This window comes from Astatotilapia calliptera, chromosome 5 (genome assembly GCF_964374335.1).
Source record: "Astatotilapia calliptera chromosome 5, fAstCal68.1, whole genome shotgun sequence".
Taxonomy (NCBI): Eukaryota; Metazoa; Chordata; class Actinopteri; order Cichliformes; family Cichlidae; genus Astatotilapia; species Astatotilapia calliptera.
Window position 1 is genome coordinate 30464924 of NC_137426.1, and position 15077 is coordinate 30480000.

At 40.5% G+C, this 15077-nt stretch overlaps 2 protein-coding genes and 1 long non-coding RNA gene across 3 annotated transcripts in view; 2 read left to right on the forward strand and 1 right to left on the reverse strand.

Moving 5' to 3' along the window:
- Positions 1–5422: 5422 nt before the first annotated feature.
- On the reverse strand, positions 5423–6635 carry LOC113022885 (uncharacterized). The gene is made up of 2 exons (XR_003272463.2): positions 6510–6635; positions 5423–6269 (listed from the first exon to the last, which is right to left on the reverse strand). It is a non-coding gene; the product is annotated as an uncharacterized LOC113022885 (long non-coding RNA).
- Positions 6209–9998, forward strand: LOC113022883 (glutathione hydrolase 7-like). The gene is made up of 15 exons (XM_026168791.2): positions 6209–6375; positions 6525–6712; positions 6786–6937; positions 7030–7147; positions 7222–7289; positions 7368–7441; positions 7567–7748; positions 7836–7929; positions 8012–8142; positions 8241–8329; positions 8880–9032; positions 9163–9280; positions 9372–9509; positions 9597–9696; positions 9834–9998. The coding sequence occupies exons 1-15, from the start codon at positions 6237–6239 to the stop codon at positions 9890–9892; spliced, it is 1803 nt and encodes a 600-aa protein (XP_026024576.1). The 5' UTR covers positions 6209–6236; the 3' UTR covers positions 9893–9998.
- A 1149-nt stretch (positions 9999–11147) lies between these two features.
- Positions 11148–15077, forward strand: part of cyld2 (cylindromatosis (turban tumor syndrome) 2) — a 5887-nt gene continuing 1957 nt past the window's right edge. Inside the window, exons 1-9 of the mRNA XM_026168794.2 lie at positions 11148–11318; positions 11673–12183; positions 12458–12584; positions 13047–13288; positions 13370–13538; positions 14169–14301; positions 14464–14568; positions 14791–14870; positions 14979–15045. Coding sequence (XP_026024579.1) covers positions 11749–12183; positions 12458–12584; positions 13047–13288; positions 13370–13538; positions 14169–14301; positions 14464–14568; positions 14791–14870; positions 14979–15045 — 1358 coding nt within the window. The 5' untranslated portion in view covers positions 11148–11318; positions 11673–11748. The remainder of the gene's footprint in view (positions 11319–11672; positions 12184–12457; positions 12585–13046; positions 13289–13369; positions 13539–14168; positions 14302–14463; positions 14569–14790; positions 14871–14978; positions 15046–15077) is intronic.

The window sequence follows — 15077 nt, forward strand, 5'->3', positions numbered from 1 at the left end:
AAAGAATGAGAATAACCATATGCTGATTTAAAAACACACTGGCTGCTATTGTGAAACGGCATCTTGACTTGGTTTAAAGTGTCATCGGACTTTCCATTTTAAGAAAGGTGCAGCTTGATATAGAATAAGCTATATGCCAGTTTATCAATTTATGGACCGTAGATCAACGTCAGCAGAGTAACGGCACCATCTCCTGGAAGAAAGGAAGTAAAACTATATGACCATTCACGCCATGTGAAACCACTTTGCTGTCAAAGCGGTCTTCTTGCGTCCAAGTCATGTCACCCGTGAAATAGCTTTAAACAAACTAAGAAGAAGGTTGTGCACGTTTGAACAGCAAACGTGATATAGTAATCCACGATTTAAAAATAAGATAATTACTGAGAACATAACACACAATAACACAAAACAACAGATTCATGAATGACACAGATGATAAACCATGTAGTAATAATCAGTTTGTCCTACTGGTAGGTAGAAATCCTGGAGTAAATCACAGTCTTCTGATTTTGAAAATAAAATAAAAAGAACACTGAAATTGAATATACCTGACAGATTTAAGCATACATCCATACAGTGATTTTTTGCGTAAATTTCACGCACGTGTTTGTCCTTCACATCACGGACAATGAGCCGATCATGGATGTCCACAAGGTCCTACTGTGAAGCAGCACACACATATAAAAGTGAGCATGGATTCTTAGTTTTTCAAAAAAGCTCTGTGCCATAGGCTGTGCGCTTTGATTGGCGTTCAGCTTTAGTATAGGATCTAGTTAAATTTCAGACTTAGACACGTTCACAAAAGATACAGTATTTTTCGTACACGTGTTAATATTCAACTGCTATTGAAATAGGTTATTGAACGTTAAATACTTATTCATTTAGGCCTATTTCTTTAATGAAACATCCAGTAATATGGAACAATAGCAAGGGATGTTAAGATGCGTTAACCTCCCTTATCATTTTAGCAAACCAATAGGTGGAGACATAACACCAATATTTTTCCAGTTCTTTCCGCTTATGAAAAAAATACCTTATTCCCGTGCAAAACATGTTTTTTTTGCCGCAAAAGGTCAAATTTTAGTGTTATTACTTCACAATATCGACTAAAAATCTCTCCCTTTATTTAGTCATGCAGCAAAATACAAAAAGTTACGTTGGTGTAATTTGTATAGAAGTGATTTACAAAGCTGAATAGACCGAACAACAAACGTAAACGTTACATTAAAAAATTATTATTATTATTATTATTTTAAATGAGGGGAATTATCTTAACAAAAATGTTTCATCTTTGACTAAACTCAAATCAAAACGACAAGCTCCCTCCTGGCCTCTGATTGGTGATCTGCTCCTGGTGGGCGGGGATATGGGCGGGTCTGTTATTGAGCTATCGGTTGAATATTTGAAATCCAAAACAACAGTCGCATTGAGGTGCGTTGTAGCATTTATAGGCTTATTTTGAATATATGTACCCAGCTGAAACTCCATAATGATCTTCGAGTCAAACTGAGAAAGCGCAGGTAAGGTCGCTGCAGAGCTGCTCTCACAGGCTGCTAACGTTGACGGGAAATAGATAACCTACATTTGAATTGTTGTCATAAAGCTACATTTCGTTCGCTTGTTATTGCGTTGGACTGATAGGCACTGCTGGCCGTCTAAGGTCTTTTGATTTGATACGATATAATCTTCTGGTATTGTAAATGAGGACGCCGAGTGAGCAAAAGACATGAAACAATATACAACAAATGCATCTGATAATGAATTCAGGCAACGAGAAGAGATGAAAATATGATTCAATGATATAATATCTGCAGTGTTTTAATTTTGATGCATTTATACAAAAATAAGAGATAAATCTTTATGAATTAAGTGCCGTAGCTTCCCACTGGTCAGATGTTTGATGAAAAGAGCCCCTCCCCCATGTATCTAGAAACAGATGGTCACTAACAATGAAATTCTTGGGGAGTGGGCATTCTTATTCAAACCAGCAAACTACTAAACATTTCATTGGGCATCCCAGTCAGCTGACCTGAGACTGCTTGAATATGTTAAAAGTAATATGGGATCTCATGGCATCACCCACTCCCAAACAGTAAGGGGGGGGATCAAGGGCTGTGTTGAATTAAATCAGGAAGTAATGATATTTTATTCTTTTTGATTTTTTCTCTTGCCCACAGCAGCTGAAGAGCATTGTAACACCCGAGCACCGTGCAGATCAAAGAAGAGCAACTACAACAGATATGTTCAGAACAATCGCGCGTATGCTTTTTGGAAGAGAGGAGGAGACCCCCGAAGATGTCAAGGCTGGAGACACAATGGAGGAAGGGTGGCATGTTGTCACTCACCAAGGTCAGTCATGCAGCGTCTGTCAGTAATATAACATATTAAAACAGTGACATATTTTACATCATTCCAACAGGCTAACACAAAAATGGTCAAACAAAGTTAAACAAGATATTAAACTTCTTTCATGTATGTTTATGTATGTGTGTTTGTGTGTGTGTGTGAGAACTGCGATTCAGTAGGTCATCTGTTAGTTATTTAGTCCGTGAACTGCACACCTTGATATTGAGTGTTTGTTTTTACACGCGAGTACAGTGCTTAGGCTGGGGCATATCATACCGTTCACGGTAATACCGGTATAATGATGGGCAACGACAAGAAAATGAAATATCGCGATAGAAGATGGGTAAAATGCACATGCTCACTGCCTCTGTTTACATACGCACATGGCAGAAAAAGCATGGCGGCGACGGAGAATGAGAAGGGCGAAAGCGAATCGTTGAATGAAACGGATGAACCAGAAATGGTTTGTAAAAATGCTGCAACTTCAGTGGTGTGGAACTGGTTTGGCTTTCGTCCGTCAGATACACAACAAAGCACTATTTTTGGTAGAGCATGCTAAATACGGCACACTTAAAATCAGTCCTTTGATTTTTCTGAAAATCGACAGTGCCCCTTATAATCCCGTGTGCAATGTTTCCTCTAATTTTTCATGTGTCTGAGCAAACACACAAACTCCCTTGTACCACTGTGAGCGACAGCAGACGTGTGCACTGTGGTCACGCCAGCATCGAATCCATCCAAGTTACATGGGTTATTAAAATAATCAAATTACAGCATTTATGTTAGACTACTGCTTTAGCCCACATACAATGAAAATTAAAAAAAAATCTTGTTCATGACCTGTGTCGTATGTTAAGTTATTATAAAAAATAACTTGAACTCCAATTTTGAAAACACAACTTTTTTTTTTTTTTTTTTAAATAAAGCTCTGACTTGTATTACGAGTCTGTGGTCTGTGAGAGAGTCTGTAACTCTCTGTCTGCAAAATACAGAATATAATGACCGATGTTGGGCAATTAATTATATAGTTACTTCTTCAAAAAAGTAACTGAGTTTTGCAAACAACAAAGTTTTTTGCAGCTGTTTACCTACAAATGCAGCCAAGGCAGTTTTTAAATAAACATTTTAAACTATTTACAGAACAATCAGCTGTTCTGCCGATCAACACAATTTAAAAACTGGTATAAAGTCCACACTTTTTCCGTCAATTGTTCCGTCTGTCCTGCTCACATCTCCAATGGTTGTACACGTTGTCATTAACGTGGCTTTACTCCACATCCGCCGCTTTGCTAGCTAAAACACCGGTGTCAGCACATAAGGACGCTGTCATAGCCTGTCGACGACGCTGATTAGCTGCGTATATACGAATGTGAATCGCATCATTGGCTGGACTATGGGATAAGGTGGCATCGTTCTAATCCCATACGGGAGCAGCCAGTCACTTACTGACTAACACTGCAAAACAGAATTGTTAAAGTATTAATTTTAATTTCAATTCAGGCTAGATTTTTTTTTGTGTGTGCAGCGCAGATTTTCTGTGCGCAGAGAGCGTGCCAGCAGTGCGCAATTGCGCACGCGCACAGCTTAGAGGGAACATTTCCACTGGAAATGCCTTTTGGTTAAACTGTCAGCAAGGAATTTGCATTTGCACTGTTAAATTTTTATACAACTTTATGCACATAAAAACAGCTGTTTGTTTAATTGTAAATAGATTGATGTTTTTTTTCCCTAATAAAGTTGTGGAGATGTAAAGTATTTTGTCTAGTGTCAATTATATCGTCAGTTATATCGTCATCGCAAATTTTCAAATGTATATCGTGATAAATATTTTTGGTCATATCGCCCTGCTCTTATGCTTAGCATACACTGGGTTATTACCCAGTCTTATAACTGAGGTCAACTTCTGTCTTCACAGAGGCAGGTTCAGCAGAAAACCAGGATGCAATGTTGACTGACAGCCAACCATCCAGCTCTGTTCCTCAAGGAACAGACATGGAAACTGACTGGTGAGGTCATCGCATGCTTTTGTTTTTTTGTTTCTGTATTATATTTAAAGTTAAAATACTTTAATAAATGGACCTATTACGCTAATCTCTAGCTCCATAATTATATTCATTGACTTTAGTAAAGTAAAGATGATTCACAATTCAAAGTAATCCTTTATTTATCCTATACTGGGTCTGATGCAGCCCCTTTACACCCTCTTTTTAAGACATCTTTGCTCTGATTGGCTGCCTCGTGTAAACAAAGTTTTGAATAGTCTGTAGGTGGGGTATCTGTGCTGATAGCCAGAGTTTTAATGAGTCTGAGATGACCGTATTATGAATATCACTGAAAAACAGAGATTCAGAGGAAACTGAAAGAAGTCCAGTCCATTTTTTTATAAAGCACGTTTAAAACAACAAAGATGACCAAAGTGGTGCACATGAAACAGGACAATACAGCATACACGCCCACACACATTAGTAAAGATATCCGAAGAATCACAAAAATAAAAAAGCCTAAATACCTAAGCTCTCACTCTGGTTTGAAAGCCAAAGAATAAAAATGAGAAAGCTCAATCCCCAACCCAGCTACATCAGCAGATCTCAGTGACCTTAAGGCAGGGTTGTCGAACTCCAGGCCTCGAGGGCCGGTGTCCTGCAGGTTTTAGATCTCACCCTGGGTCAACACACCTGAATCCGATGATTAGCTCATTACCAGGCCTCTGGAAAACTTCAAGGCATGTTGAGGAGGTAATTTAGCCATTTAAATTAGCTGTGTTGGATCAAGGACACGTCTAAAACCTGCAGGACACCGGCCCTCGAGGCTTGGAGTTCGACACCTGTGCCTTAGGGGATCATAAGGTGTTAAGAGATCAGCAAAATATAATGATGCCAACTTATTAAGGGATTCAAAACATATGATAAAATCTAAAAGCAAGCATTTAAATTAGTAGTGTTTTAAACTGGCGGTGTTTAATGTGAGCATCTACCACTGTAACAGTGTTTTTTTTAATATATGTTATATGCAGACAATAAGGAAAAGCGTTATTGTCCGTTTATTGGATTTATTTTATGTGTCTGGCCAGCGTTGCAGATGCCGAGCCCACAGCACAAAGCGGGAGTACTGGGACCAGCGCTCAGTCCGTGTTCAGCTCTTTGTCCAAGCCCAAAGCTATAGCCAAGATGACACAGGCTAAGGTTTTGGCAGAGCGGCATCATGTGTCCCGCAACGCTATTCAACGCCAGAACCGTGTTCGCCAAGGAGTCCAACACCACTCCTACCACCTCCAACAGCCAGGCTGTCGCAGCCTCAGCCACTGAATCTCTTCACTACAGATTGCCACACTCACACAAAAAGCTAAAGCAACTGAAGACAGACAAAAAATAAAAACAAAACAAAAACACTTGTAGGCTTTTCCACGTTTCTGCAAATTAAGCTAAACATTTAATCTTTATGTGCCAACACTAGTTAACTGTTACCAGGCAGCTACATTAGCATTTGAACTTGTACTGTATCTGAATTTGAAATGAAGAATTCACCTCATAAAATGAGATACGCTAGGTTTCTTTTTTTGTGTATGTGCACAGGTAAATTTATACAGTGTTGGACCAAGTGCTATGCTATGTTTGACACCATGCACTTCCCTGTATGTTGTTGGTTCAGAACCTTTTTTTGATACATCAATAAAAGTATGATTTTGCAGCTTGTTTGTTTCTTTTGTTTATAGTGAAATTGCGATGTCCCACAGACAGTGAACTGCTCACTCTCTCACAGATGCAAACAGTTGATCTCATTAGTTTGGAGGAAATTGCACCTGCTGTGTTCTGCTCCTGCTGCAGGAGGAGCGCGCTCGGTGGGGAACTGGTGTAATCTGGAGGTTTACCGTGAAGTTCAGACCTTGTGATATGGCTAGGATGGAGGCGTCTCCTAAAACAAAACTTAACAAGCAGTCAACACTTGGTTACAAGAGTTTTGGTAGTTCAAATCAGCTGGCTGATGGCTCATCACCCAGTGACTTAACTTGTGACTTGACTAAAAATTATGGTGAGGAATTGGGAGGTAGAGTTCAAACACAAAGATATAGTACTAGTAAATAAGGCATCTTATTTAGATTTGGTTCAAATTTGCCTTGAAAACCCAACAAATTTCAACTCAGTTTAAAGTTGCTTTTTCCTCACTTGCTGCTGCCACAGATCCTTTCCATTTGAAACAGCTGGCACCTAATGGCACAAATTTGTTTGACCAAAGTCCATCCAATCAGGAGGCTGATGAGGACTGCTCCAGCAGAGGCACACCAATAACTGTCTACGCTCTGTCTACCATCTTTGCCATGCCAGTGTCAATTGCTTTGGTCCTGCAGATTTACCTGGGTGAAAGTTTGGTATGCAATGGTGTCTAAAATTTGCACGTCGAACCCCTGTCACATTATTTCTCGTCACGGCAGTTGTTTACAGGTCTTCCAACACGGGGAGTTGTTTTCGGATCACGAGCGCTGCACCGCACTCGGTCACAGAGTCCTTCGTGATGGTGGATCCAGTGTGGATGCTGCCATCGCCGGTGCCTTGTGTTTGGGAGTCGTTCATCCACACGTATCAGGTGTTGGTGGGTATGTGATTTGCTCATTGCTCAATGCTGATGCGACTTCTATTTATAAATACACACGAAAGTCCCTGACCTTTTTTGATTTCCTCACTGTAGAGGAGGAATCATGCTCGTTCATGACATACACAGGAATGAAACCAGGGTGATCAACTTTCTGGGATCTGCTCCTAAAGCATTCAGAAGGGAGGTGCTGCACAATGTTTCACAGGCCAAGGTAGTATAAAGGCTGGGGTGGAGGAATCCTGAAACATCTGCATTTTTTCATTTGCACCTATAATTTATTTTCAGGCAGGTCTGCAAGTAGGAGTGCCAGGCATGCTCAGGGGACTGCACCGTGCCCACACACTGTACGGAGGGTAAGAATATAGAAAAGTTCATTTTAATTAGGTGTTGTTGTTTTTTTTGTCACACGTCATGCCATAAATCTGCTGCAGTCTGCCATGGGAGGATGTTGTCAGCAGAGCTGCAGCTGTAGCAAGAGAAGGTTTCAATGTGTCTCACAGTTTAGGTGAGACAAACTGCTGCTCTTTGTATTTTCTCTCCTCTCTTCCTTCACAATACAATAATAAATACAATAATTTTAACATCAGGATTTTTTTGGGTTTTTGTTTTTTTTTTTTAAATCTCCTACAGCTGATGCTATATCAAAGGTGAGTGGTGAGCAGCAATCTCAAAGCTTCAATAATGCATTCATGCCACATGGAAGACCTCTGAGTGCTGGTTCATATGTGAGGTTGCCTCGCCTGGCAGGAGTCCTGGAGGCTGGTTTGTTGAATTTCTACCATGGCAACCTATCTCAAGAGATTGTAGATGAGGTGACTGATATACATATACAAACTGGCATGACTTTGTGAGTCAAATATGACATGTGTTTTAGTCCGGCATTGCCTTTCACTACAAAGGTACAAGCAAATGGAGGCGTACTGAGCAGAGAAGACATTGGTAACTACAGTGTGGATGTAGAGCTACCCATTGAAGCCCAGTACAATGATAAAGGTGACATTTTACACACCAGAATTGATAAAATTATCTTTATTTTCTTCACGTCTTCATCTGCAGTTTGTTATTCTTGCCTTAGAGTTTATAATTCAGGTTCCTCCTCCTCCATCTGCTGGTGCAGTGTTGCTATCAGCTCTCAACTTGTTAGAGGGACTCCATATCAGCAAGAGCAACGTAACAGAAACTCAAACACGCCTCTGGATCGCTGAGGTACTGGGGTGTGAATACCTCCGATATCTTTGTATATTATGACCTGTTGTAAATGGCAGTTCTCTTACATAGGTGTGCTTTGTTTGCTATCCATGAAGGCCCTGAAAACAGCTTTAGCTATGGCCAGTGGTTTGGGTGACCCTAATTATAACTCTTCGGTGACTGAGGCGCTCTCTGACATGCTGAGGTAAAACATGTTGCAGGATCATAATCACTGTTAGGGTTACAGCTAATGACTGTTTTCAGTAGTGGGTGTTTAGACTGTTTTGGTGAATGGTGAGTTAATAAAATATAAGAAAGCAGAAAAAAAAATCCCACTATACCCAGAAACAACAGAGGTATTGTCCCAGTTGAGAAAGCACAAGTATATTAAGGGTTGAAGCATTACACCGGAGGTCTGAGTCACTAAAAGTCATACTTGAACACACCTCCAAACGCACTCTTATCCAACTTGGATAGTGTCAATCCTCACATGAAGAGTAGTTTTCCTTTTTGTTTTTAAAAAGTTCTGAGAGATTGAAGAAAAAGATTGAAGTCACTTTCATATGTCCTTGTTTTCTAAAGAAAAACAAATCTATTCAAAAAAACAAATTAAAAAATTGTCACAAACTATTAGGCTCTAAATCCACTCATCTTTGTTTAACTTTAAAAGCCCTTAGTTTATACTAATATCATTCTTTTGTGTCATAAAATCCAAAATCCACTACAAATTGATTTTTCCTCTGTTCCTGCCACAGCAAGAGTCAGGCTGAAGTCTTCGGGCAGCAGCTGAATTACTCCCACACATCTCCATCTGAGTACCTCTCGCCTATCCACTCCACCCAAACAGAACTGGTGGCTGGACAGGTCATTGTCATGGGACAAGATAAGCTCATTGTGTCTGTTGCAAGGTGACTGGGTTACAGCCTACAGTGTGACTCTGATGATCAAACCAAGATATGTGTGGTATGCGCTTCTTGGAAATGTTACATGGTTTTGTTTTGTTTTTCCCCCTCTGCTTTTATCTTCATCCTCCTGCAGTTCCTTGAGCAGACCATTTGGGAGCAGACTCATAACTCAATCAGGCATCGTTCTTAACAGCCTCATCCTTGATTTTTCCTGGCCAAATACAAGCAGAGAACAACTTCAAACTAATCAGGTGCAACACCATCAAAAAATCTCAGGCTGTGAAATCAGTCAGGTATGAGGCACAGTTTTAGATATTACAATCGACTGTTACTCGCTTACAGGAAAACTGTGTCGAGCCAGGAAAGCGGCCCCTGTCGCTTCTCATGCCCATTATAGTGGTGCCGGCTTTGCATAAATGTGGGATCCACATGGCAGTAAGCACCTCTGGTGAACAAAATGCCCTGAGTGTGATCACCCAGGTTTGATCTCCTTACATTATGAAGAAAGTTGGCTTCACATTCAGTTTTGTAAAAATATTTGACGATAACACTGTTTCTATGCTTCAGATGCTGGTCAACGTATTATTCTTCCATACAGAGAAAAATGACAGTTTTTCCCTGACAGGGCTCCATCACCAGTTTGAACCAAATAAACTTCTTGTTCACTGTGAGTATCACTTTGCCTTCTGCAGTTGACCTTTTGCCTTTTTAACTAATAATAAATATATATGTATTTATTATTATTATTATTATTATTATTATTATTATAGTAACTTCCTGCTTTCTAATTTCCCTCCCCATCAGCTCATTATCAAGGAGTGGGCAGAGTTTCCATGCAAAGGCCCATGCAGTTCAAAGAGTGAGGACAGAGGAGTCTTATTAAGCCGCGGAGTGCCTCAGTTGACTGGTGGTTTAATACAGTGTTGTTTTTCTCCTCAACTTTATTCTTGAAATAAATATTCTCACAAGCATAGAGATGTCCTTGTACTTTATGATGTAAATTTATGAAAGTTCTCTGGTGATTACAATCAGCCAACAGGGGACAGCCAGCAACACAGATTACTTACTAATGAAAAAAGACAAAACTGAGTATTCATATTACATGTTCCAATTAAAGGAACGTGATTTAGTTGCTCATATAAAATTAACTGTCATTTAATGCCAGTTAAGAAAACATGTACATGCATGCAGAAGAAAATAATTTCTGTTATGTAAAACTGATGTACTTTCAAGATAGCTGCATCACGCTATGTAGAATGTGTGGTGGAGAAGGACACGTCACATGTATTCAGTCAGGGCAAACGTGCCACTGGGAGCAATGCAGTCTAACTCTTGGTTACTGTAAACATTTTCCCCAGTGTGTTGGTTACTTTTTTTTTTTTATATAGCTACCAGAGTGTAATACATTGGTAATTAGATTAGGTGACTTCATGTATAAGAGGGAAAGTAATCCTCGATAAGCAGAAGGTTTGTGTTCAGACATCAGGTTGCAGCAGAGGCACTTCTTAATATCAAATCTACTGATGTGTATGAAACAAAAAGAGGGAGTCACATGTAATCTTCTGGTGGAGCAGGTGTTTTGTCATCATGGGTGTTTAGGTAGATCTTTCAAAGTTACATAACAGACGAGTGTCACGGCCCAGTGTTATTCACTCAGCATGTCAGTGCTTTTGATGTTGTGGCTGATTAGTCCGATTTGACCTCTGTCAATTATAAAATTGACAGATGCAAAATTCAGTATGTGACCCTGTTTTTTTTTTTTTTTTGTTTGTTTGTTTGTTTTTAGCAAACTGCACTCAGACCTTTCAGGAACTCTTGACCTGTGCAACCGCTGGCTGCTTTAAATTTCGTCTCTTAATGATCAGTCAAATTCAACGAAAGCTCCAAGTTGGACAGCAAATACTTCAATAAAGAAAAAAAAAGATTCATATTAGCTTACAGTCAGCTGATCGCATCAATAGTTCTTAACTCTAAATCAGTCTGCAGTCAAATATTTGCCAGATTGAGAGATTTCATAGAGAGCACTTTTAGGGCGGAGAAGGCGAGCGCCGTCAGGTGGGCGTTGGCGGTCACATGCAGGCCAGCATTTAAATGCCTGTAGTTCAACCCTCCCACTCCACAGCAGAAGCCAAGAGGAAGTGATTCACCTCTGCTGGAGTCACTTGCTTTAAAAAAAAAAAAAAAAAAAAGGGAAAAAAGAATAGTAATAAAAAAGCGCGATTAATTCATGCTCCAGCAGTGGATTAACCGGATACGAACAAGGCTTATTGTTCTTAATTCATGATCGCAGTAAGTCAGTTTTTGAAATTATTGTTTTAAACAATAAACCGAATCGTTAATGATTGTAAGTTGGGAATGCTTTTTGAGTAAGTTCAAAGATCAGGCTCGTTTGTTCATTTAGAGAGCTGGGGACGCCTATATTATATCCTGCTGTGAACCTAGGTTAACTTTCACAGGAGCTTAAAGGGAATCACGTCTGTAATATTTCACCTTATAAGTCAGGGTTTTATCCATGACAAAGCCTGCAAATAATCAGGCAATGTGCTTTATTTGAAAATGCGTCTAACTTGTGGTTCTAGCGAAGTATCCTCGATTATATCTATTGGGCTACATTGTTACAGCATTTCTATCGCATTTCTGCAGGTTACCTGCTTATATAAGCACAGTATCAGCTTTCAACCGGTCTGACAGACTGTAGAGGTGGGAATAAAGGGTTTCAATGGAGCCCAGAACTGTTTTAAACGAGAAGTTTTTCATCGTCACTCGCGGGAAGTCGAGGAAAGGCTTCTGCCGAGGATGTATCGGGCGCATAGAGTCGGAGACGAAGCGTGGAGAGTTCGTGGGGCTCCTGTACGGCGGGAACAGCAACCCAGGGACCCCCAAGAACGGGGGCCTGGTGAAGATAGAGGACATGTACCCGCTGACCCGCCACCAGGCACAGCTCCTGCTCTTCATTTCCAGCGCAAGCAGACGCCTGGAGCTGCTCTGTAACCCGCAACTGTTCTCTGCCATCTGTGAGCTGTCTCAGGACGACCTGGTGGTGGTGAAGCACAAGAACGGACACCTTCCCGGTTTGGTGAAGAACTTGATGCAAATCGGACGGAAAGACAATAAAGACGACCTGTACATGCTTGCCTTTGAAGTGGAATTTGTGGTGAGTTCATTTTATAATCTATTTTTACATTTTGATTTGATGATTCAAGTTGTGAAAATCATGGAGTGCACGATCATCCAAGTGCAACCTTAATGCTTTAAAATGCACCGAGATAAGGATGACTATATCGCTCTGAGTGATCAGTCATGACTGCAGCCAGATAATGTCACTGCAAATGTACAGATGCATCAAACTGTTTCTGTTCTGTATATAAGAATAACGTCAGAGTTCCTGTTTGCGTTTCAGTAACTGTTTTTCCTTGTTTCCTACACAGGACACCGATCATACTTTGTCATCCAAGAAACCTCCTCTGTCCCTTTTCAGTGCTGCAGACATCATCCAGGTGGTCCCATCTTACTCTGTCCCCCTCGGACTGCAGTGGAAAGATGCCATTTGTGGGGGTAAATGGATTATTAGCCTCACACACAAAGTTAACAAGTCAGTTTCAAAGCCATATGATGGCTCTCAGGCTTTATCAAAGTCCTTTTGTTTTGATAACAACACTACCACACTACAAACATGGTGCACCTCCTTCTTACTAAACAGCAAACTAAATTCTTGAAAACTGCTTCCCCAACCACAACCCTAACAATGCAAAGAAAGTGGTCCCACTACACAACTGGAAAAACTGGTTCTGTTGTTCTGGAATGCAGAACAGTAGAACTGCCACATGATCTGGCTTTCTTTTACCTTTGGTAGACTGTGCACTTGAAACTATCTACATACTTCAAATATAGATCTTTGTTAGCTGGATGACAATCTGATGAAGCAGCATGTGACAAGCCTAAAAAAAAAAGGAAAATGTCATATGACTTTCTAGGCATCGCATCCTCACCTCTACATATCGTGATATATGTCTGCAGGTTTAAACAGAAAGGCGGTGACACGCAACAGCTGCATTGCAAACATCGGATCTTGTGCACAGCCGGCGACAGAGAATCGCACCGAGCAGAGTTTGACTCAGAACCAGAGTCTGAGCTCAGTGCCTTTGGAGGTGGGATCCATGGTGGAGGTGGTTTCCAACTCAGGGATCACAGTGTACGGGGTCATCCGGTGGTTGGGTGTCCCTGGAGGAAAGACTGGTGAATGGGCTGGCATTGAACTGGTGCGTGACTAGAAATTTGTGCAGTTGCTTTCAGTGTGCTTTGGTGATCTGTCGTATTAATGTTATAAATCACTATTCCAGGACTACGACGTTAAGGGCTGCTCTGATGGGATGTATGGTGGTCAGCGGTTTTTCACTTGCAAGGAGAAAAGAGCTTTGTTTGTTCCCATCACAAAGTGCAGCCCCGATGGCAGGTTTCTAAGTGCCTCTACAGGAAAAGAGATCCTCAAATCCACTGACACCACTCCAGGTTCGACACCTTACCCAGTCTAAAACATGCATACACAAGAAATAAAAACTCGATATTATACACAAATTTACATTATTGGAACAGATTTTCCTTTTTTCCTGGCAGTTCTGTTCAAACTGTTTTGGTTCCTTATGTTTCTATTATATTATAGTTTTTATTGTACAAATGATTGCTCAAAATCCTTTAGTCTTACAAGACAAAAACGCAAAATGCGAGGTTTTCCAAAAAGAACTCTTGATCAGGGCGTGAGGATTAGGTAAAATTCATACTTAAAACTTTTGGGCAGCTTTTTAAAAATGTATTGTTTATCTGTAATTTATACCTGTGTTTCACACGGCTTGTAAATGGTGTAACGCACAGTGAAATAGTATAGAACCTTTTCCAGGTGATTCTCCTCCAAATATTCCCACACCTTTCTCTCTTTGGCAGGGTTTGGTGACAAGAAATTACGTTAGACTTGAGACAGTGCACACAGTGACACACTGCTTGTCATGTCTGACAGTCCTGTGAGCTTTCTGCTTTAAATAAGCCAATTAATCATTAATCATTCCCATCTAAAGCTGCCAGTAAAGTCACGAAGACTGTGTTAGTGTCATTTCATCGTAACATCTGCTTTTCTCACCTCTTTAGTTCCTCCATATGAAGACACGGACGAAGATGTGCCACCTATCCCTGAATCCGAGGCGCCATTTTTGTTAGTGGGAAAAATGAAAGGGATTCAGGGACACATTAACTCCTGTTACCTTGATGCCACACTCTTCAGGTAGAACACGCTCACCATCATTCCCCTGCAACAAACTCCGATTTGCTTAGCTTTATCTAAGCTAATCGTATCTAGAGGAGATCATGTACAACCACGTGAGCACGATACACTGTATTCAGATAAGTGCACAGCTGACAATAACGTGTGGTTCTCCTTCCTCAGTTTGTTCAGCTCATCTGTGACCCTGGATGGTATCTGCAAGAAGCCTGCTGACACAGACCAACCCATAACCTGCACCCTGAGAGCAATAGTGAACCGTTTACGCAGGTATAGACGCTGCCTTCAACACTGTTTATCTCATTTCTTTTATTATCATGTTGTTTGCACAACCAGGACGTAGTGGCTTTTTACATAGTATCAGCTGATAAACGAGTGTTGCTGTTTTCTGCCTTGATGACATGGTACATTCACATGTATCTGTATGGTTAATGTGTTCTTACAAAGTGAATTCATGCAGTTGCTTTCTCATAGCTAATCTATTTATTTCAGACAAGGCTTCGTCCCTGCAGAGAGTGTGATGAATTTTCGGACTCATCTTGGCTGTGACACTTTTCGGACAGAGGAAAAAGGTACCTGCCCGTATCTTGAAATACATTATAATATAATAAAAAAAATCTGAGGGCTTTTTTTCAGATTTATTTATCTGTTCTTTTTTAAACTGCCTCTTGTCACTGTAGATCCAGAGGAGTTCATCACAGTCCTCTTTCAAAAGGTGCTTTGCACGGAGCCTCTGCTCAAACTCAGGTATGAACTTGAGCCGCCCAGGACTGGATATC